This window comes from Antechinus flavipes, chromosome 4 (assembly GCF_016432865.1).
Source record: "Antechinus flavipes isolate AdamAnt ecotype Samford, QLD, Australia chromosome 4, AdamAnt_v2, whole genome shotgun sequence".
Taxonomy (NCBI): domain Eukaryota; kingdom Metazoa; phylum Chordata; class Mammalia; order Dasyuromorphia; family Dasyuridae; genus Antechinus; species Antechinus flavipes.
The window spans coordinates 67883570-67908385 of NC_067401.1; the positions used below are offsets into that span (position 1 = coordinate 67883570).

The window sequence follows — 24816 nt, forward strand, 5'->3', positions numbered from 1 at the left end:
AGTAGGGACACCTGATCTTATATAAAGATCCCTGAAGGCCACATTATTGACTTATAAAAATATATTGTCTATCTTTTGTTGTATTTTCTATTTATTTTGGAGAATATTTCCTAGTTACATCTTAATCTAGTTTGAACTACATCTGCACTGGGCCTTGACAGTTTATGTATGGATCAGCACTTTTTTTTTTAGTCATTTAAATATTTTAATAATAGTTTTTTAATTTTCAAAATACATTCAAAAATAGTTTTCAACATTCACCCTTGAAAACCTTGTGTTCCAAATTTTTTTTCCTCCCTTCTCCCCATCCTCCTCCCCTAGATAGCAAGTAATTCAATATAGGTTAAACAAGTGCAATTCTTCTAAATATATTTCCACATTTATCATGCTACACAAGAAAAATTACAGATCAGCACATTCTCTGCCAAGATCTCTACATGGTTAAGTCACATAGCCAATGTATATCAAAGACTGAAACCTAGTATATCCTTACTTCAAGGTCAATTCTCTAGCCATTATTCCACAATACTTGGCATACAGCAGGTGTTTAATAAATCTTATAGATTGGCTGATTGAAGATGGGTAAGTCATTTTAACTGTCTTTGTCACAGGCAACTCTCTAAGACAGTAAGTTATAAAAGAATTGTCAATTTTCAATGATAGGAGTTTCTCTACAGTAAGCATCTCACAATAATGAAATTTTAGATCTAGATTTTTTTAAATTCATGCAAGCAATATATATATATATATATATATGTATATATGATATTTATAATGGTGTATAGGTATATAAAATGATATTTCAATACTTTAGTTGTTCAGTCATTTCAGTCATGTCTGAATCTTCATGACCCCGTATGCTATATTTTCTTGGCAAAGATACTGGAGTAGTTTTTCACTTTCTTCTCTAGTTCATTTTACAGATGAGAAAACTAAGGAAATAGACTTAAGTGACTTGCCTAGGATCACAGAGCTAGTAAGTGTCAAAGGCCATATTTGAACTTAGATTTTCTTGACTCCAGGACTGGTTCTATCTACTATGTCATCTAGTTTCCTACTTTAAGAGTCAATAAATTTATCAGAGTAGACACTACAACCAATAACATAAACTTTAGCATTCTATGACTTGGTAAAATGTCTGCAAGAGCTGTTGTGATTTAAAATTTTATTTTCTTGATGCTAAGATGATCAAAAGTACCTCCAAATGTAAGTTTGCTTAAAGGACCTGGACTTTTGTGGGGTACAAAGAGTCAAGGTAAGAGAGGGGAAAAAAGGGACAGTGTATAATGGTAGCATAACAAAATAATTTGACAGATTTAAAGACACTGAAATAAATCAACAAGCAAAGGTATAATACTGTGCTATATACTTCAGATATAATAAAGGTAAAAAAAAATAACAAGCAAAACACAGGAGCTGATGTTTGAATGAGAGAGACAATATACAAACAAATATGTGGATAAAAACCAAATCTATGATAATAGTAATCTTAGAAAAAAGGAACTAGCAATAGGGGGAAGGGGCAGCGGATTGACAAATATGAATGCTGTGAAGTTTTGTTGCTTTATTTTATTCAAAAAGTTTTATCCTGGAAACCAAAAGTAAGCTCTGGTCTTATTTCTAACAGGCAATGCAGGTTAACTTTCTGAATAACTCAATTTCTAAACCTATAAAATGGGGGCATTAACCAATTATCTAATCAAATTTTGTGAGGATCAGTCAAATCTTCAGAAGAGCTTTAGAATACGTTACTATATGAATTTGATAAATGCTAAATGCTACTCATGAAATGTTTTATACTTGAACATTAAAGTCATTTTCTTCACGAAAGATATTTTTCATAATTTTATAAACTGCAAAAAACCAAACATACAATTATATACTTATTATTACAGACTGGGCAGAATTGCTTTGAAATGGAACACTTGTATTATAGCTTCAACCCTATATCTGAATTCAACCAAACTCTTGGGAAGCAGCTGGCGGACAGAAGAGAAAATCTGAGTTGTTCAAAATGCTCAAGGCAGTGATGAGCAATTCAATGCTAAATCCTGCCAAGATTTCAAAATGCCAAGTGTAAAATCAAATGGAAGCTCTGCTAAATTTTCAAAGAAAACATTTGTGATGGAGGAAAAAAGAAAGTTTATAAAAGGGTTACCTTAGTTGTAACTCTGTAGGTGATGAACGTTTCAATTGTAGTAATGTGACTTTCCGGATCATCAACTGTAATGAAAAGGTCCTTGGAATCTGGCTCATCTTCAAACTTATATTGGTTTATCATGGATAAAGGGGATGTTGGCATCAAAGGACTAAAAGAGTTCATGTCCATCAGAGAGGCATCCTAAGAAAGAAAACATTAGAAAAGTCTTAAAATTTCTGTGACTCCTAAATATCATGTTAATGTAAAATGCTAACTGTATTCTGCAGTAAACCGTAGCAAATTCTACAAACTGCAAAGTACAAAGATGAAGACCAATAGGAAATGTATTTTTTAGACACTTGCAGGAGTAGTAATGATGTACGTTGAACTTGCCACATTCCCTCACCTGGTATGTCCTTGTAATCAATGGCATGTTTCTGGAGACAGCTGGACAGGATCGATGTGCACACATAGTCTGTGGTGATGAAATGTACTATAGAGAAGGAATCCATGAGGAGGCAGAATCTAAGATCCCTAGTTTAATAACCAGCTACAAAACAAAGGGGTGATACATCACAATGAATGCTGCTATACAGTAAGTGGTTTATAAACAATGGTTTGCCGGAAAGAACACTATGCTAAACAAAAGGTAAGCAGATCTGACAATAGATGACTGATTTGGGCCAAGTCAGAGTCAGGGAGTTAAGGGGTGGAATGGAGGGAATGGTCTGTTTTCTCATTTTTTAAATGGTAAAATGAGGATCTGGATGACCAAAATGATCCCTACCTGAGGGCTAACTTGAGCTCTGTCTGACCTCAGATCATAGCTTGAAATTTTGAACAAAAGTTATTTTTAACCAGCATACATGAATCAATTGTTACCATTATGAAACTGACAGCTGTTGGTCAAGGCTAGAAGACTTAGAATAATTTCACAATGGTAATGAAAGGTAAATTGAATTAATTACATAATTAAGTTCAGCCATCTAAGATATAGATGATATATTATATATATGTGTGGAGATATATATATGTGTATATCTATATCTATATCTATATCTATATCTATCTATCTATCTATCTATCTATTTATCTATCTATCTATCTATCTATCTATCTATATCTATATATATATATATATATATCTCCACACATATACACATATGTAGACCACTACCTAAAACTTGGGTACTCAGACCTACTGAATTAAATTCCTTTTTTAGCTCTTTTCAAGGGTGAAATAATTGTTTGTTTGCTTTTTTTTCCTGTTGTTTTCCTTACTACAGATAATCAACAAATGAAAAAAACCAAAACTATGTCAAAAAGGCCAGGCCCAAGTAACAGTTTGACTTAGTTTTTCTACAAATTTCATTAAAGGAATTAATAAGAACAGAGTGTCCATTAAAGAAATTAACAAGAACCATGTTTAGATACCAAGACAAAGAACAACAGAGAAGATAGTAGCTGGCTCCTGCCCTAGAGAATCTTACAAGCTAGGTGAAGAGAGAAAGTATACATGAAATAAAAGGATAAATAATTATGGAACTCTAGAAATAGCACTTGGAGCAAAAGATAAGACATCAGGAGGATACTATATGATACATTCCTGATTGAACTGAAGATAAAAAATGACTTTGTCTTTCCAGGAGGTCTAGGTTCCTCTGGATTGACCAGTTCTTGGATAAATCAGGAAGAATGGGTCACTGAAGTGGCATGACAAAAAAATGGCATGGATGTGTAGGTGAGGAAATGGTAGGAGAGGAAAATTTGAACAGTAGATTTGATCCAGATGGCAAAAGATGAAAATTAAATAATTCTATATATTTTTTAAAATTATCAAATAGATTAATAGGAAAATTTATAACAGTATCTAATAGGATTCTGCAAATACTTTAGGTCCCTCCAACTGTTTCTGAAGAAATATAGATTCAGATTATTTCTTAGGTTTACAAAGCCATAGGTATTAGCATAAGATAAGATCTTAGAAATCACCTAGTCAAAGTTCCTCATTAGATAAGGAAACTGAAGCCACCACACAGGTTTTAATTGGTAGAACAGAGAATGAAGCCCAGCTCTTATGACTAAGAAGCATCTTCCCGTGAACTCTGATCCCAGCTCCCCTCCTTATGACAGTGTGACCTCAAGAAAATCATTTGATTTTACAAAGCATCAGTTTTTAGTTTGCAGAATTAGAGGGCTAGTCTTGGGTCACCACTAAGATGAACTTTAAGCTTTAAAATATGATCCTATGCTCTACAATCTTGACAAGTTTTTATGTAATAGAAATCGCCAAATAAAAGACTAAACAACTTGAGCGCAGGAATTTTCTTTTGTCTCTGTATCCTCAGTGATTAATTCCGTACCTAGTAGATGTGGTACTATAAGATTCCACTTATAAATGTTTATTGAGTTTTTCAATTGAAAAAAAAAATTTCTTAAAAACCCCTTTTAGAAAAGATCATTAAAAAAATTTTCCAAAATTTGAAAAATAAACTGAGAAAAATTATTATTTATTTAAAAGTATAGAATCAGACATATAAAAACTTGTAATGAAATTGTTTATTTTGATAATTTGAGTTGGGGCTTTTTAAGCTTCTTCTTGCTATCTAATTACATCTAATTCTATTTCTACTGGGTTAAATTATGGTACAAAATTAACAATCAGTTTCTTCTAGCTTTTAAAAACACAGTCTTCTGTGGAGGAGGAAAGTATGCATGATTTTTGCAAAATTACAGAATATAACAAGCTCAGTAAGGCATCTAAGGAATGTTTCCATATCAACCAAAAAAAAAAAAAAAAGCCGCCTTGGAATTACAGCCATAAACTCAGGAATATTTGAGATTTCTGAAGAGTGAAATGATATCTATGGGGCATTATTATTGAAGTTCTAAGCAAAACCGTGACAATGGGTATTTTTCATATTGGATTAAGAAGCTATCAATTCCTATGAGACTTGTACTGTGTCTTGAATAGCAAAACAATATTTGTTTCTTTGCTATTTTTTTTTTTTAGAAAAAAGTAATTAACTAAAAATGAACTCTTGCTATCTTTTCACAGCATATTCTTTTCTAAGAAAATGGTAGGATGAATCAGCAAGGATGACAAAGATCTCTAATCTCTATGAAAAGTAGTATCCATTCCTTTAAAAACCTTAGGGTATCAACTCTAATGTCTTAAAACCAACACTAAAGCTGTGATTCTATGGTATTTTAGGCAAAGGCTTTGCATTTTCTCATTTTCCTTTTTTAAAGGAGAGAAAAGATCTTTGTTTTTTAAATAAAACAGATCAATAAAATATAAACAAAAGTAAATATCTGAAAAAAAATAAACATTTTAGCCTAATTTAAATAAGTGAAACAGAGGGGATGTCAGTTTTAACTGCTAATGCCGCTAATAGTGAGGAGTAGCCTCAATGCCAATTTTCTAGATGGTAAATATATTTCCTGTGGAACAAAGAATTTAACACTACCACTGAGGTAAAATGATGGAATCACATATACTAAGCTGGAAGGGACCTCAGAGGCAAAACAGATTCATTTTTCCAGATGACAAAATTGAAGCCCAGGAAAGTTGTGGTTTCCCCAAGATTATATAATATAAAGAGTAACTGATAAATGGGGAAACTAAGGCTGAGAGAAATTAAATGACTTGCATTTGATCATCTAGTTACTAACTATAATATTTGGGATTTTTACTTGGGCCTTCCTAAGCCCAAATTTAGAAAATACTCATGTATTATGCCAGAAAGAATCTCAACATTTAGTTCCTTTCTCAGTACTGGACTTTAACGCTATAAACATCTTAGAGAACTATTGTCATTACCAGATTACCAATTTTAGTTTTGCTAGAGAGATAATTCCTCACTTAACATAATCATTGATGGAGTTGCCAGAAGAAAATGGAATTGGTCAGTTTTAAAGAAAGTTAAGTTCTGTTTGGGCTCCATTACTACAAAGATAGATTTGAAAATTTAGAGCATATTAAAGAAAAGTGCTGCTATACTTTGGAATAATTAACTGATTAGCATTAATTCTAAAGTATGCATTTAATAATGATGAACATCGAGCAAAGCAGTAAAGTGGAAAGATGATGGTTCCAATCTTCTAGATTCAAGCCTGGTATTGGAGGAAGCTTTATCCCTCACTCATATACTCCTCAGAAACTTCTCATCAATGTGACACAAATCATCCAAGTTATTACTGGATCTCATAGACCATCTGCACACAAACAGCTTTTTGCTTCTTCGCAGCAAAGAGAAAGCCACTGTGAGGAGTGTGCTAAGTTAGAATGCTGGCATGAAAAGATCATGCCAATGAAAGTGCTGATGCGAAAGAAAGACGCTCACCAGTCATGAGACATCTGGCTAAAAAGCAACTTAATGTGTGGAAGGAGTTTGAGAAACCAAGCCTGTTAAAGAGGGACACTCATCTCGATCCGTCTAAAATTAGACTCACCAGCTGTGTTTTGGTTTAAAAATCCCTCCAATCTGCCTGCTTATTACAATAATAATAACAATGCTGAGGCAGGCCAGGAGCAGACAGGGCTGGAAGTGTGATTTAGGGAAAAGGCTGTCTATGACATGTTGTGAAAGTAGGGATGAGGTACTTGGCCTTTCTTGGCCTAATTTCCTTCCACTAAAAAAGAGCTTGAGATGATAATCAGCAAACTGTTAACTAGTTTCTTCTGCAATAAAAAGGGCTACCTGAGAAGTCCAGGTGTGCAGGACCACAAGGATTTATCATCTCAGTAAAGCAACTCACTGACAGTTCTCAGCTTTAAAACTCCTTTGAGAATTAGTTGTAGATGAACAAAAATCAACTTTTCTAGAAATGACAAAGATTGGTTTCATTTTTATTTCTTATGTTGTATTATGCTTCTGTTGTGATACCCATTTTTACAAGTGTCCAAATGTACAAAGATACATCACCCCAACCTTCAACTCAATAAGCATTTATTACAAGGATGCATGTATTAGCATCCAAGAGAAAAACAAACAGTTGTTATGATCAAAGAACTTATTTTCTAGAAAGGAGGAGATTAAATACACATATAGTTAAGGAAATTAAAATTATATGCATAGTAATGCAAGAGATTAAAAAAATCAGCATAGCACAGTGGATAAAAAGCTAGCTTCAAGAAGCCCCAGCTTGGATCCCCTTCTGTGATACATACTGATTGGATGACTCAGATCAAGTTGTTTAATTGAGTAGGTGCCAATCCATGTTAGTAGAGAAAATTCCCCACCAGGAACTTCTCAGCCTATTGAAATATGAGGTCCAGTTAAAAAAACAACAACAAATAACAACAAAATCGAGCACTAACAAACAACAGAGAGGATCTGAAGGGAGACAGGGGGTACCTCTGAGCTGTGCTTTGAAGGAAGTTTGGACCTTAAGAGACGAGAGTAAGGAAAAAATATATTCTGGTCAGAACCAAGAAGAGCAGTAAAGCCCCTTAGATCTAATACGTTAGAATGATATTTCCTCAGCATAAAAGGAAATGCCACAAAATGCCCAAACTTATCTTCTTGTCTTCACCAAAAAAAAGGAAGGGGGAGGGTTGAAAATCTGTCATTTTGTGCCCAGGTCTTTCTAGTTCATTTACCACATATTAACCACCTGAAAGCTTTCTAGATTATAATGCAGCATTAGAATAAGATAAAAGCAGGAAAGATATTATCTTTTCCACTGGTTTCACTTGTGGACAAGAAAGTAACACAATATATTTGTACCCATCTGCTACACAATAGAAACATATAACATACAATACACAAGAATTCTGTACTTAAACTATTAAGTAAATTTTGAAGGGATAAAGAAATTTTTCAAAAAAATTTCTGTTCCTACTATTTAGGACTGTTCCTACAGTTTAGGACAATAATAAGGTTAGTTATGTCAAGTGTTCACTAATGCATGGAATACCTTTGCTAAGAAAAGGAACAGAGCTATAACCTCAATGAGTTAATAAATAGTGGAGCTAAGATTTCTTTCTGCAAAATTGCAATATATCAGAGATATTTTTGAGCTCAAGCATCCCCACTAAACTGAAGAGTATAACAGTTACCATTTCATTGTTTTCTGATATTTCAATCTTTCTCACTTTTCCTTGGTGATATGCAAAAAAGTACAAGTGATTTTTATGGGTTTAAAAAAAGAGTTGACTAATCCTCATCATTAGAAAAAATAAAGTGTAATTATAACATAGCTCAAGTTTTATCCAGTATATCTTACAGTCACACACAAGGATATTGGTAATAATAAGAAACCTGGGGAGTTTATCAGTATATTCTTCTAGTTTTCTAATAATTTGGCAATTTGATGGCCTATAGACATGATTTTTAAAAAAAAATATATTCAGTAGCTATTGTAAGTCAAGAATTATATTCTATAAACATTCATGCAATAACACTTAGAAAAATTATGAATCTTTCATATATGACTAAAGATAAAAAAGTTATGATGAGCTGAAAATAGTATGATGAAATTTCATTGAGATTCTTCTCTCAATACCTGAAAGTTGTTTTCTCCTAGTTATCCTGACAAGTTAAATAAGAAGCCAAAATCATGGTCATACTGTCTTTTTGGAAGGTTGGCAAAGAGAGTCTGTTAATAAGGCAGGATGAAGCCAACAACCATAGTAAGACTAACTTCCAAACTTTCCAGTGACTATGAAACTCAGAAGGAAAGAATGACATCAAATTTATGTCATTGGTTTGTTACGATTATTTTTCCTATTTTGGTCTTGACCTGTGATTTTTATCATATGGAGAATTCTCCACCAGAAAAATTCCTCCTCTGAAGTAACTTGTTTGAAACTTATAATTTAGAATTTTGTGTGATTATTGAGAGGTTGATTTGGTCAGCATCAAACGTGTGACAGAATAACACAAATCCACAGTGCTGTGATTTTAAGGCTGGTCTTCTATAGCTGGAGCAATATCCTAGCCCCTGTTCCAATGCAATTCTAAAGGCATTAGAACCATCCTCAAGACTTGGTTGACTCATGAGATTAAAGACCAGGCAGTTGATATCACTTGCTGGTTGCTTGAATACAGAAAGTCACAAGGAGCTCCAAGGTCCATCTCTGATATATTTGACTAGTGGAAAACAACTGGCAGCAACTCAGGTTTAGAGGTTTAGGTTTCCTCAGCTGAATTAATTTGGTATCCTTCATGCTCATCTTCTATGAACAACTTTTCTGTGATAGGCTAAGTAAATCTCCTTTTGCTGACAGCTGATTGATTCTTGAAGTATCTTGTTTTATTTCATTATCAAACTCAAACTATAAAAGGACTGGCCTGAGACAAGCTCAGTCCAGAACACACAGTATCTACTACGCCATGTTACAATAGTGTTATACAATAAATGGCAAAGAAAGATCACAAACAGCAATGGCCCATAATGGAATCAGTCACCCAGTGCTACAGCCAAACTTCCTATAACACACAACATGCAGACCTATGTAACAGTTGTGGAAGGTGGAAAATAGCTAAATATCTCTTACTTTAGTATATGATGTGCTAAGAGTGTGGACCACAAAATAGCATTCTCACTTTTTCTGTTTTTTTGCTTGCATTTTGTTTTTTCTCAGTTTTTTTCCTTCTTGGTCTGATTTTTCTTGTACAGCAAATATGTATACATATATTGGATTTAACATATACTTTAACATATTTAACATGCATTGGACTGCCTGCCATTTAGGGGAAGGGGTGGGGGGAAGGAGGGATAATTTGGAACAGAAGGCTTTGCAAGGGTCAATGTTGAAAAATTACCCATGCACATATTTTGTTAATAAAAAAAAAAAGGTGTGCTGAGAATAAGTAGGGTAGGCAGACATATGTTACCAATCTTATTGAAGCAGAAATGACCAATGCCTGTGGTCAGATGGGGAAAAAATAACAGGCCAATGCAATACCCAGCAATTACAAAAGGAAAAAGATAATATGGCATATTGTGTGGCCAAAGAAACACAGCTACAAATAGGAGCAAGTCGTACAAATTGAGACTATAACCACAAACCAAAGTATAGTCTTTATATTTGTATGCTATGAAAATTTTTTTAGCCATAGCTGTAATGTCATAAGCTTGCAACAGGAAGATCATTAGGCTACTGAAATTATAAATGTAAGTTGCTCCAGCTTCTAACCTCCAAAAACCCAACATCCCAATAAAATAGAAGAAAAAAGTCTGCCTTTAAGTAGAGTCCCAGTAGATGCCAACATCCAAGAGTCATTTTGCTAATCAAAGAAGACTATATCTCCCTTTGTGAGGCAATGTGGTATAAATGGATAAAGCACTGGATATATTTAGAAAGACTTGGATCTATATCCAACCTCAGCATCAATTCCATGTGTGGCCCTAGATATGTCACCCACCTCTTTTTTCATTACTTTCTTCTTTAATAAAATAAGAGAGGTGAACTTGATGACTTCCAAGATCCCTCCCAGCTCTAAATTTGTGATCCAACAACCTGTATTCCTAGAAATATACCATGACATTTTGAGTCATTTGGCAGTTGTAGCACTATTCTAAAATCTTATTGGATGTGTCTTAGTTTAGCACAACCTACAAATCATTTTTAGCTACCCTTGACATTCTCCTCTAGGAGGACTTCCTTTCCTCCCTTTTTTTTTTTTTTAAATAACTTTTTATTGATAGAACCCATGCCAAGGTAATTTTTTACATTATCCCTTGCACTTACTTCTGTTCCGATTTTTCCCCTCCCTCACTCCACCCTCTCCCCTAGTTGGCAAGCAGTCCTATATATGTTAAATATATTACAGCATATGCTAGATACAATATATGTATGCAGAACCGAACAGTTCTCTTGTTGCACAGGGAGAATTGGATTCAGAAGGTAAAAAACAACTCGGCAAGAAAAACAAAAATGCAAATAGTTCACATTCGTTTCCCAGTGTTCTTTCTTTGGGTGTAGTTGCTTCTGTCCATCATTTATCAATTGAAACTGAGTCTTTGTCAAAGAAATCCACTTCCATCAGAACACATCCTCATACAATATCGTTGTCGAAGTGTAAAGTGATCTCCTGGTTCTGCTCATTTCACTTAGCATCAGTTCATGTAAATCTCTCCAAGCCTCTCTGTATTCATCCTGCTGGTCATTTCTTACAGAACAATAATATTCCATAACATTCATATACCACAATTTACCTAACCATTCTCCAATTGATGGGCATCCATTCATTTTCCAGTTTCTAGCCACTACAAATAGGGCTGCTACAAACATTTTGGCACATACAGGTCCCTTTCCCTTCTTTAGCATTTGTTTGGGATATAAGCCCAGAAGTAACACTGCTGGATCAAAGGGTATGCACAGTTTGATAACTTTTTGGGCATAATTCCAGATTGCTCTAGGAAGTCATCCTTGACTAAGTTAACTATGAACAAACTGAATTTACTTAAAATATATAATATTTGCTATATTATCATAAGATATATTATAAGATATCCAAGAGAAGGAAATAGCATATTCTTCACATCCTTTACCATGTAGATGTTGATATTCACTGTCTCCATTTCCTCTCCTCACACTCATTTCTAAACTCTCTGCACTTGGCTTCCAGCCTCATCATTTAAATTAAACTGTTATTTCCAGAGTTATCAGTCACTTCTTAATTGCCAAACTTAATAGGCTTTTCTCAATCTTCCTCCTTCTTGACCTACGAGTGGCACTTAATATAGCCAGTCACTTTCTCCTCTGGTTCTTCATGACACTACTTTCTTATGCTTAGTTCCCTTTGTTGGGAACATATCAGTTCACTTGGATTCAATTATCTCTACACAAATGATCCCCAGATCGTTATATCAGCACTGGTCTCCCTCCTAAACTCCAGTCCAATATGAGAAATGGTCTGCTGGACATTTCAAACTGTGCATATCATAGACAGGACATCTCAGACTTAAATTAGATCTATTGATCTAAAACAAGTCTAATATTTTTCTCTTTAACCCCTTCTAATAGTACTAGTAAAATAATAATTATTATTAATAATAACTAGATTTTTTATGGTGTCTACTATATACCAGGCAGTGTGCTAACTGATTTATAAATATATGTATATATTTAATATAAATATATACTTAAAATATAAGATAATATACATAAGATATATAGACATACATATTTTATACACACACACACACACACACACACATACACACACACATATATATCTTATCTGATCGCTACAACACTGAAATAGGTACAGTTATTATCCCTATTTTACAATTGAAGAAACTGTAGCAAACAGAGCTCAAGCAATTTGTTCAAGTTCACATAACTAGTAAACTTCAGAGACTGAATCTGAACTCAAGCCTTCCTGACTCCATGCCTAATGTTCTATCCACTGTATCACCTAGTGATCCCTACTACTACTGAGGATATCATAATCCTCTCAGTAACACTGGCTCATTCTCAATATCTCAGTCTCTTAATAAGTTGCCAAGTCGTTTATAATATCTTTGGAATATATCCCATTCTCTTCATTTACCTGTTAGTTCAGACCCTTATCACCTGCACTAATGAAATAGTTTTCAAACAGATTGTCTTTCTTCAAACATCTCCCTGTTCCAATTCATCCTCCGGATAATTGCCAAAGTAATTATCCTAAAGGAAAAGTCTAACCAAGTTTTTCTCCTACTCAATAAATTCCAGTGCTACACTATTTCCTCCTTTACCAAATAGAAAGTTGTTTATTTGACATTTAAAGATCTTCATAAATTGGCCCATTCCTATCTGTCTAGTATTCTTACATTGCCCTCCCCCCAAATCCACTTACTCTATGTCCCATCTCTGTGCCTTTGTACCAAATATTGCTCCATGACTAGAAAACTTTCCTCTTCCTCTTCTCCCTCTCTTCTTCAAGAGGTTCCATTCATCATCTTCCTGCTGTCCCCAATTTCTATAGCTTTCCTTATTAAAATCATCTTCCATTCTCTGCATATAGCTTACTTACATGTTGTTCCCCCTCCCCCTTAGAAGAGCAAGGATTTAAAAAAAAAACTCTTTATCTTTGTTTTCCTACCCTATAACATAGATTTTGGCCCATAACAAGTTTTGAATTAAATGCTTATTGATGGATTGTTATAGCAAGGTCTGTTTGCAAAATAAAATACAACTCTTCCTCAAGCTAAAAACAACCATTCTACAAACACCCCATCCATATCAATCTCTAAATGAACCCTCTTTCCCCCTTCAACTTCAATGAGGCACTCTGGTTCCTCATTTGTCTTATTCAATATAATAACCAAACTGGCACAAGTTGATGTCCACCAATGAGAGTGGCCAATGAGATACTTTCCTTCCCTCTCTTTTTCCCCTGCTCCTTCTTTCTCCCCCTCTCCCTATGCACCGTTAAAAGTAATAAATATTACTTCACCCAATGAACTTCCACATGTTCAGCCACATACATTTTCTCTTTTTCTTCTATTGTCCAAGTAGCATACAATAAAAATCTCTCCTTTCTCTTCATTCAATTTGTGGATGAAAGAATGATTTCTAATCTCATTTGATTAAAAAATAATATTTAAAACCAGTGGTAAGAAGGGAGAAAGGAAAAGAGGAAGGCAGGGAGGGAGGGATAAAGGAAGGAAAGAAGAAAGAAAGAAGGGAGAGAGAAAGGAAGAAGGGAGGAAGAGAAAAAGGAAAGAAGAAAGGAAAGGAGAGAGAGAGGGAGGGAAGAAGTTCGGGAGGAAAAAAAGAAAGGAAGGGAGGAAGAAAGAGATGGAGAAAGCAAGGAAAGCAAGTAATACTTTTGTAAATAAAATTAGAGATAAAATATCTGTAACAACCAAGCCCTGGAAATCACTTTTTGAATCTCTAAAAAAACTTTCATCTCCACTTCATCCTCTACTTAAAACTTGCTTTTTACAAATGCCAACATTCAAGACATAATAAAAAGAATTTTTTTTCTTATAAGTAATACAGCAGTCCTGAAGCAGTAAGAATTCTCTGCTACTTCTCATTGCAAGCACATATTTCAAAGACAGTATGTTTGTTATTGGATAGTCTGGGAACCTAAAGACAATTTTTAACATTGTCTACAAGAAAGTGTATTTTGAGTCCCAAACTAAATGATTTACAAGTGAATTTTTAAGACATAGGCTGTTTGAGAGATGTAAATAAAAGGATGGACAACAACTCATTTTGGCAAAGCACTTCTTGATACTATTTACTATAACAAAAATGTAAATCAGCAGTATTCAACACTGAGGGAACTAGAGGGAAATTAGGAACAACATTGATGCAATGTTGGTGCAACTGTAAATTTATCCATCTACTCTGGAAAACAATTTGGAATTAGCAATCAATCAATAAACATTTATTAAGTGTTTATTATATGCCAAGCAATGTGTTAAGGCGGGGGAGAGAGGGAGAAGAGGCAGAGATAGTCTCTGTCTTGAAGGAGCTTACACATGATCCAGTGAGGGAGATAACCTGAAAACAAATGTATACAAGATGGTCTATATATATAACATAGAGAAAAGTGGACAGAAGGAAAGTAATGGAATTAACAGGGGATGGGGAAGTTTTTTTTTGGAAGGTAGGACATTAGGACTTAAAGGAATCCAGAGAGGTCAGTAGTGAGAGCAGAGGAGAACATTTCAGTCATAAGGCATAGCCAGAAAGATGCAAGAATGATGATTATCTTATTTAGACATTTTTGACACAAAGATCCTATTCCTGAAAATGGAACTCAATAAAGTTAAAGAAAAAAAGCTAGGTTCAACATATGCCAAAATATTGGTAGCATTGTGACAATAAAGAAGTGGCAACAAAGTGTCCATGGATTATGAAATGAGTGACTAAATTGATGCAGAATAATAATGAGAACCAGAGGGAAAATATGTCTAAAGTAATGTAACTGAAAAGAATACTATATATTTATAAAATTTCAATATGGGCTGTTAAGAAGAGATGACAAGATCATTCTCTCAGTCTAAAGGTGGGGGCTATGGTTATGAAATTTTGCATCTGTTTAAACAAATGGGAGTGGTGATGATGGTCACTGTTTCAGTTAATCTTTCTTTATCACACACACAAAAAAAAGGTCCACTGCTTGGAATGGAAGGGGTAATAAGACTTGGAGTTCAGGAAACAAATTGTGACATAAAAACCAAAGGCATTATAATAGTTTCATGTAAGTAAATAAATTACTAGAGAGACAGACTAACCTAGTATATCAAGTCAGTTTCAAAACTAGGAAGAATTGGATTCAAGTAGTGATTCTGACACATATAGATTTTGTGATTGGGCAAGTCATTTAACCACTTAGTGATCTGGACAATTTTTGAAGAATATAATTGATATAAAAGACACTAATTTGCATTGGTAGAAGGAATTTATCTTACAGGGAATTCTCTATACCAAGGAAATAATATGCCTAGTCATTAGCCATATTAATTTAAAATAAAAAAAACTCCTTCAGGCATTCATCTTTTGTATGTTTCCTGATACCTAAAAACAACAAGGGGGGGGGGGGGAAGCAAGAGGAAAAATTGCCATAAAGGTCACTGCATGTCTGAAATCAGTGAGAAATTTATAACAGTTGCCAGGGATTTTAATGCTGACTATTTTCTTACTACCATATTTTTCTGCCACCTGGAAACAGACACAAGGTATAAACATGTGTATATTTTCACTAATAATGGTTTACAAATATTTATCAAAAGCTAAATTTATGTGTATATATATTGCATGTCATCTCAGTCAGGGAGCATAATTGTACCACAATGGTTCAATGACTATCAGAAATTGAGGGCCTGGGTTCTCCCTGGGCAGCAATGGTAATTGCTCACTTAAAGAACATATACAACTTATGTAAACAAATTAAAATACTGTCTTACATAAGACAATAGGTGAGGGAATCAGGGAGGTACTATTGATATGTATAAGTTTTAGTGAAAACATGGCATTTCAGCTATGCATTAGGCCAAGTACAAAACAAACCATCTTGAGAAAAGATTTCTCTAAATCCTTTTGAACTCAGTTTTCTTCTCCTTTCCCCTATCGTCAACTTAGGCAAGTGGTTGTTATGTCTTCTATAGAAGAATTTCTGAAACTTTTAAAAAGAAGTTGTTTCACAAATACTTAGGGTAAATAAAGCTTTATTTATTTATTTATTTTTTTTGTCATGTGGATATCTGCTTTTCCTTATTAGAAAAGGCACTTTAATTTCAGCTATCCAACTCATGCAAATGGGTATTCTTCCAAAAGTTCATTACTAAGTCTCTTTGCAGCTGATAATGCATTTTCTTATATAAACACCATTATATGTGGTGATTAGGTTTCTAGGTCATCCCACAAAAGCTCATTTAATTCACAAGATAACTAAAATAGACAGCCAAGAGTAATATAAACAGCAGTATTACAACTTGACATTTATATAGTTCTATAAATTTGGCAAAGTGCTTTATACATATTAGTTCATTTGAGCCTCACAACCTAAATATACCCATCTTAGTTAGATTTTATAGGTGAAAATAACTCTATTTTACAGATGAGGAAAATGAAACTATGAATTTCAGTGACTTGCCCATAGCCACATTAGGCTATGATGTATGAGGAGTAGGATTTGAAACCAAGTCTTTTGGCACCTCCTATGTGAATGAAACCTTTTCTGATCTTCGATGGTAAATGTTTAAGAACTGACTAGAGTAGGGTAGGGGGTAGACATTATTCACAGAGCATATTTTTAAACTTAATCTGCATTAATAACCTTTTCCTCTATCACTTTAAGCCCAGACAATCAATAAAACAATAATTTCTGATCTATGGTTGTTGATTTCTTAGGAATGAGGGCTCACACTGAAAAACAATTACCTCTTGCAAGTTCCAACTGGCCCCAGCACATCTTTGTGTATACATAATATTTGTAGAAATATGTGCATTCTTCTTTTAAAAAACAAGTTTCTTGAGGACAGATATTATTTCTTTTTTATTTTATTTTATTTTTTAAAATAACTTTTTATTGACAGTATATATGCCTGGGTAATTTTTTTACAATTTTATCCATTGCACTCGCTTCTGTTCTGACTTTTCCCTTCCCTCCCTCCACCCTCTCCCTTAGATGCCAGGCAATCTTATACATGTTAAATACGTTATAGTACATCCTAGATACAATATATATGTGCAGAACCAAACAATTCTCTTGTTGCATAAGAAGAATTGGATTCAGAAGGTAAAAATAACCTGAGAAGAAAAACAAAAATGCAAACAGTTCACACTCATTTCCCAGTGTTCCTTCTCTGGATGTAGCTGACTCTGGAGGACAGATATTATTTCATTTCTTTTTCTTCATATCCTCAGGACCTAAGCTTAAACTAGCATATAACCAGCATTTACTAAGTGCTTATTGGTTGATTACTAATTAAGTCTTGAACTCTACCCATTGAACCAAATTGGCTTTCCAAAATCTAACAAGCAAGTGTAAACATGATTTCAAGAGGATTTTGAGTCCTGAGTTCCATCTCAGGATGCCAGGGATCCTGGCACTAGGATGAACGGTACAATAGTTCCACTGTTCATTGCCTTGGACTGACCACCTCTAGAGTACTCCATTCAGTTCTGGGCAGTAAGAGAAATGTGTTCCATACTCCTCCCTAAATAATTACAGAAGGCCTATACTTGGTAATTGAGTCATCCAGAGATCTAAACTGGAAGTGAACAAAGTCTGGACATTTATAACTAATCAATCCATTAAAGACATCAGAGTAGATACTAACAATCTGGTTAATCACAAGAGGAAGGAATGGAAGGCTTCTAGGCATGAAGTGAGGCTATATAAGAAGTATACTGAGATTGGCTGAAGAAACTGCCCTATACTCCACGTTACGCATAAAATAGTAAGCTAAGAACTCAAGCAGTATTAAAATGCAGGTGGCTAAGAAAATAAAGTAGAACTAATTAGAAATCTCTTTGAGGACAAAGGAGAATGAAGGATGGATAGAAAGCTTGGAGAAAACAGTCTCCTTTCCAGCCTCATTATGTGAACCTCAAAGGGAGAGGGAATTTGGATTTCTTATCAGTCTTCTAGGAATGGCTACATTGGGAGTTAGAGACAAACAAGGTGTAGGGAGGAAAGGTAGCTTCAAAACTCTAGGAGCCTACCAGAAAGCACCACCATACCCAAGAGAAACTCATAAATGCCCTTTGAAGGGAAGAAAAGGTAGTGAGAAAGGAATATATTGGGAGAAAGGGAAAGGGTGAAAGGAGGGGGAGAATGAATGGGGAGAAGTACAATCAGCAATAGTAATTGTAAAAAAAAAAATTCTGATTCTATCAGAGAAACTTGCTTTAAATTTTTTTTTACAATTACTATTGCTGATTGTACTTCTCCCCATTTATGCTCCTTCTCCTTTCTCTATCCCTAATGAATATATATATTATTTCCTATTTGAGCCAATTCTCATGAGATTAAAGTTCATTTATTACCCCTTTTCTCTTCCTCTTCCCCTTCACTATAAAAACTAGTTCTTGCCTCTTTTTATGACAAATAATTTGCACTATTCCACTTCTCCCTTTCCCTTTCTCCCAATATATTCCTCTCTCACCTCCTAATTTCATTTTTTTTTAATTTAATCATTTTTGGACTGCTTGCCATCTAGAGGAGGGGGTGGAAGGAGGGAGGGGAAAAATCGGAACAGAAGCGAGTGCAAGGAATAATATTGTAAAAAAATTACCCTGGCATGGATTCTGTCAATAAAAAGTCATTATAGAATAAAATAAAAAAATAAAAAAAAGAGCAAAAAAAAATTCATCATTTAAAAAAAAAGATATTATCTCTTCATATTCAGCTCACACCCATGTCTTTAGTCTATTTATACTCCTTCTAGCTGCCATAATAATGAGAAGTTCTGATTTACAAATATCATCCTCCCATGTAGGAATGTAAAAAAAATAAACCTTATTAAGTCCTTTATGATAGCACTTTCCTACTCAGGCTATTTCAAAGCAATAGCTTGTCAGTTCTTAGTACTAGTTTTCATTTTAATATAAACTTTCCTCTATAGTTTGATACAACTGAGATGCTCTCATTGTGACCTTTAATGACTCTTGAAACATGACTTTCCCAAACTAACAACTTAGGCAAGATCTCTAGCAGTCCCTAATGAGTGCGCTACAACAATTACATATCTTGCCTCTTTCCATGCTATGATATACATTAAAAACACAACAAAATGCCACGTGTATGGCATGAAATACAGCAATCAACTGACAGAACCAGCTAAAGTTGAAGAAGCTAATTCAGTCATATATCAGTTAGTCAAACTTGGAAATTCTGTTAGTCCACTTGTCAACAGAAGCATGCATATATGATCACTTTAGTCACAAAATTCAACCATATTAAAACAACATAAAAAGTTGTAGAGAGACAGATATAAATTTCAAGTAATAAAAAACTTCATAAAAATTACAACTATCCAAAACCAAGATGGGCTGTCCCAGGAAGCTCTTAGTTTTCCTCTCCACTTTCAAGCACACTGGATAACTATATGTAATAGAAGACATTCTTGTTCAGATACACTTTACATGACAAGGCTTCTGAGGTCCCTCCAACTCTGAGATTCTATGATTAAATTACTATATACTCAGAGCTAACAAAACTACTTTACTCCTATTTTATTTGTTTTCTTTGTCAAGAATGATCAACTTTGGACTGAGAATGAGAAACCAAAAATAAATAGCTAACAAGGATTTTAAATTTAAGATAAGAAAAGGAGTAGAAAGAGCCAACTTCTAATACTTTCAAAGAATCCAAATCATCAAGCCAAAATGAACTGAAAGAAATGCAAGTGTGATTACTGAGTCATTGTCAGTGATCTTGAAAATCATGAAAATTAAGAAGTGACATAGGATTAAAGAATGACAATTTTTTTTTTTAGGGGAAAGAAAGTTTGCAAAATATTGTCCTACTGTATACCAATGGTAGTGCCAAGGGTTTTACAGATACTGTCTCATCTGATTCTCACATGGCATGCATATACTTCTTAGCTCTTGTTTTGTGTACCCATCAAGATAAATATTAGATCCAAGATCCTGATTAATTTAATCACTTCTTATTACTATGAGACATTGATTGCTTCTTCATTTAAATTTCCTTCATAAAATATTCTGCTGCTGTTACATGCTTATATCCATTTGTCAACTGACTCTAAAATGAACAATGAGATAAAGTTAACCTACAAAAGTAGTAAAACTCAGGTTTGAATTCACATTCCTTGATAATCCTTGATTATAATTCAGGGTTTATTTTGTTTAAGACTGGGTAAGAGTTGATAGTGAGCTATGATAACTAGTACTTGCCTCACAATTTTAACTTTCCAAATCATTGGTTCTATTGTATCACAATTTGTTCTGGCTATAATCTCCACCAATGTCTTAGGAATGGGGACTTCTGATTAATTAAGTATACCGGTTAATAATGAATTAAAAATCTTTAAACACATAATTTAACTTCTTGCTATTGTCCAACTTTGAATGAGTCATAGTATCCTAAATCACAATTACTAACTACCAATGTTAAAATTTAACACAAGCATAAAATTAATTAGGAGTCCCTCCACTCCTAGATCCCATGGACTATTTATTTGTAAAACTATTATATCTTACTTACTTTAGAGTAGCATATGTGCCAATGCCTATCATGGTATAGCTGTAACTCTATAAATATTCTCCAGAAGAATACCCTCAGAGAAGAAATAATACAGTTTCAATGTTAAGAATCCCTAGTTTAACATTTTGAGTGATTACTATCGTTTATAAATTATTTGAGGGTGGGAATAAAAGTTGATATTATCTCCTTCTAGCATTTATCACAGTGTAATTAATAAAAGTTTGCTGAATGAATGAAGAAAAATACCATTTATATCCTCAGTCTCACAGGTAGTCTTACAAAGATAACATCAGTTCATTTTCTTTCTCTTCTTAACTTCACTCCAAACTTCTAAAAAAAAAATGCAGGCAGGTACAAATAGTATATTATCCAAAAAAAAAAAAATGCTACATCTTCCTGACTACTTTTGGATAGATATCTTTCTCTTGAATAAATTACATTCTACCACTGACATATTCTAATCATAAGTAGTCATTCTATAGTGTGTCTTAGATTGTATCCATCTCCTTGCATTAAGGTTGCATTTACCTTCTTGTACTAATACTTCTTGGCCCTTTTGTTTAATATATCAGATAAAATATTTGCAAAATGTGAAATGGACAATAGCCACATGAGGCCTTTAAAAAATCTCAATTCACTTTCAATTATTATTTTCTGAGAATTACTAAATAACTGCTTTACTGTTGTTCTTTTTTTTAATGTCTCTTCTGTTTCCCCATAGTATCCATTTTTATTGTGGGTATTTCTCTACTTTCCCTCTCAAATTTGAGTTTTAACTCTCTTGGGTAATTCAGTGTGTCTCCTGCCAAGACTTCTTTCTTGTTTTCATAAGATACATCCTAGTCTTAGATCTAATCAGAAATTTAACTTTGATCATGAAATGTGACTTTGATTCTGTCAACATAAGCAAGATACAGTCTGGAAAATCACATATTATCATTTTGGAGCTGATTAATTTATTCAACAACTATATTTCCTCAGGTCAAAGTATTGTGCTAAGGAATTATAAAGATAAGAGTAAAGGAGGTCCTACTCTGTGAGGATTTTACAATTTGGCAAGAGAATGACACCCAATTAAAAGTCAATGAATATTTAATTAAGATCAATATGTATAAGATACTTGGTTTAGTATTGGAGATATCCAAAATAAGTAATAAAATCACTAGGTGAGGAACCAAATAAGTAAATGAATAAACATTCACTGACCTCAATGAGCTTAGACTGGAATGTATAGATACAGAAATAACAATTTTAAAATGCTTTGAGAATTGAAAGAAGAGTTAGAGGTTTTTCTAGCTACCAGAAAATATCAGAGAAATTGTCAGGAAAGAATTGATGTCTAAACTGAACTTGGAAATATGGATAGGAGATTATGCTACAAGAAGTTTAACAGAATGAGAAGAGGTTAAGAGTTGGAAAGCTTTGAATGTCAAGCTAAGATATAAGTAGTATATTGGAAAACTTCCAGACTTTCACTGAAGGTTCTCAAGAAGTGAAGAGACATTATCAGAGTTATTCTATAGGATGGTTTATTTGGATTGACATTAATCGATTAAGCCGGCAATTTAAAAGTTTTCTAAAATATTGTTCTTCAACTAAGGAAAGTCAAAGGACTCCTCCTCTGCAAATATTCATGAAACCATACTATCAGTGATTGTACCTTCATTTGGAAATCAAACAGTAGCATTTATAGTTCACATGTACATGATAAGTAAACTATTTTTGCAACATAGATCTTAAAACCTTTGAAAACAAAAATTATCTTGAGTATTTCTTTAGATCTTCTACAAATTTGGTCAACCGCTTTATGCTCGATTATATATCCATTGAAATTCAAACAGAGGGACAGCTTAAAAATCTGCAAACTGTCACTCCATTACTGTGACACTTTGTCCAACATTACTGAATCTTGAGCCTTGACAAATGTTTCATTTCAACCAAGAACTAGCATTATATTCAACCCTAGATACACTGAGGGGAAATATGAAGGAAAACAGAAACCAACCAATTTCTGTATAATTTAAACATGATGTGTATTCAAATTTAAGGCTGATTAATTTATTCAGCAACTTATCAAACTAAATTGCCCCATGAGATCAGAGACCTGAAAGGCTTGCTATATTACTTTTCACATTTGAACTTAAAATGATTCTGATTTTTTTCTCCCTTAGAGATTAGTTTTAATGGAAAGGTAAAGGAGAATATTGTGATGTTCTATTTAAAGAACCTAATGATCCTAAGGGCATATGACAGCAAGAAGAAAAATACAGTATTGGATGTTTCCTTTTTCATTTAATTTAGAAACAGAGTATCTTGAACAAGACAATCAAGGCCTTAGGAACAAAATGATGTGGGCTGAGATATCTCTTGCCGTCTAAAAGTTTACAATCTCATTCTTTGAGGCAATTCAGGCTACAGAATTAGATCAAGAACCAGCTGGTCCACTTACCCACCTCCCTTCACAATCCTGCACATAAAGGGTTGGTTATAATTAAGTTCATTTATCCAAACCTCAATGTAACATTTAACTGCTGCAAAAACAGTAGTAATTAATACATTGTTTTAATCTCAACCCACTGCCTCCACTGACAGAAACTTGATCGAAGCTGGAGTTTCATTCACGGTTCCCCCCCACCCAAGTTTTTATTTTTTTCTTTTTCTTTTTTTTTAAAGAAAGAATAACTATCAGTGAAAAACAGACAAGCTGGTAAAGTAAGCATCTAGGATCTTTCAATTATCCTTGGGAGCATGATGCTTGAGGATTCAAGAGATATGCCTTTCTTTGCCCTTAAAAGAATGTGTGGAAACTAGTTTTCAATCGGATCTCTTTTTCCATAAGTTATATCTTTGAATCTTATTTCTATTTGAATCCCTTTCTATTCTCTCCAGACTGGTGGTGGATAGAATGGGGATCCCTTCCGCAGGGATCTATGTGTAAAGCGAGGGCTTTTATTCTCAGTTTCTAAGTCAAAAAAAAAAAAAAAAAAATCTAAATCAATCAGAAACCCAGGCGGGAGCCCTCTAAGCCTCAGGCTCTCTCCTCTGAAATCTCGGGGCAGAAGGAAAAGGAAGGAAGCAAGAGGGACAAGGGCAGAGTCTGCCAGCATCTAACCACCTTGCCCAGGCAGGGCACGATCTGGTTTGGCCAGGAGGTGGAGAAGGGGGAAGTGTCTAGGATGCCATGCCGAGACTGAACTTTCCTTTCTAGATCCCAGTCCGACAACAAAACTTTGCAGTCTTGGAAAGCGAGACACGCTACTAAACACAGATGGTCAAAGTGCGGAGAAAGCTGAAGCTGAGATTTGAAAGCCCGGCTGTTTGGCTCCAGGCTCCAAACTTCTCTCCGGACAAAGGCTCGGAGGCTTGCAAAAAGCCTATGTTAGATACAACCGGAGAAGGAAAAGAGAAGGAGGAAGACACGGAAGACGAGGAGGAGGAAAAAAAGGAGGAGAAAAAGAAGCTGAAGAGACCCCCACCCACCCTTCGCGTCCCTCCCCTTCGCCCCCCCCCCATTTCCTGGCAGGACCAGACAGTGGGCAGGCCCCACTGACAACCTCAGTGGCAGCTCGAGAAGAGGAGTTGGGACGGTTCCCCCCGAGCGCGCCCCCACAGCTGCCGCCGCCCTCACCTTGCTGAAGACCTCCAGGTCATCCTCGTCCTCATCTAGGTCCAGCACCTCGGGATGCAGCAGCACTGCCCCACGACCACCGCGGGGGCTCTCCCCACTGCCGCTGCCCGCCCCTCCACCGCCGCCTCCCGCTCCGCCCGGGGGCCCTGGGGAGAAGGGCTGCGGTACCCAGCTCTCTCCGTCCATCCCGGCCGTGTGTGAGCCCTGCCGGCCGCTCGGGCAGCTTCGACTCCCCCGAGCTTGCCCATTGGCTCGGCGCACATCCTCCGCCTCCCCTCCCCGTCCTCTCCCAGCCCCTGGGCCCGCCGCGCTGCGCAGAAGCGGAACTACCGGGCTGAAAGCCCTGCTACGCGGCGCGGAGGTTGAGCCAGGGGTGCGCTGCTCTAGGCTGGGCTGGGCTGGGCTAGGCTATGAGC

General features: G+C 35.1%; 1 protein-coding gene across 1 annotated transcript in view; it reads right to left on the reverse strand.

The window, feature by feature from the left end:
- The window catches only part of SNX7 (sorting nexin 7), a 146265-nt gene extending 121653 nt beyond the window's left edge, over positions 1 to 24612 (reverse strand). The window contains exons 1-2 of the mRNA XM_051993275.1: positions 24401 to 24612; positions 2159 to 2341 (exon numbers count right to left, since the gene is read on the reverse strand). Coding sequence (XP_051849235.1) covers positions 2159 to 2341; positions 24401 to 24586 — 369 coding nt within the window. The 5' untranslated portion in view covers positions 24587 to 24612. The remainder of the gene's footprint in view (positions 1 to 2158; positions 2342 to 24400) is intronic.
- Between the last annotated feature and the right edge of the window lie 204 nt (positions 24613 to 24816).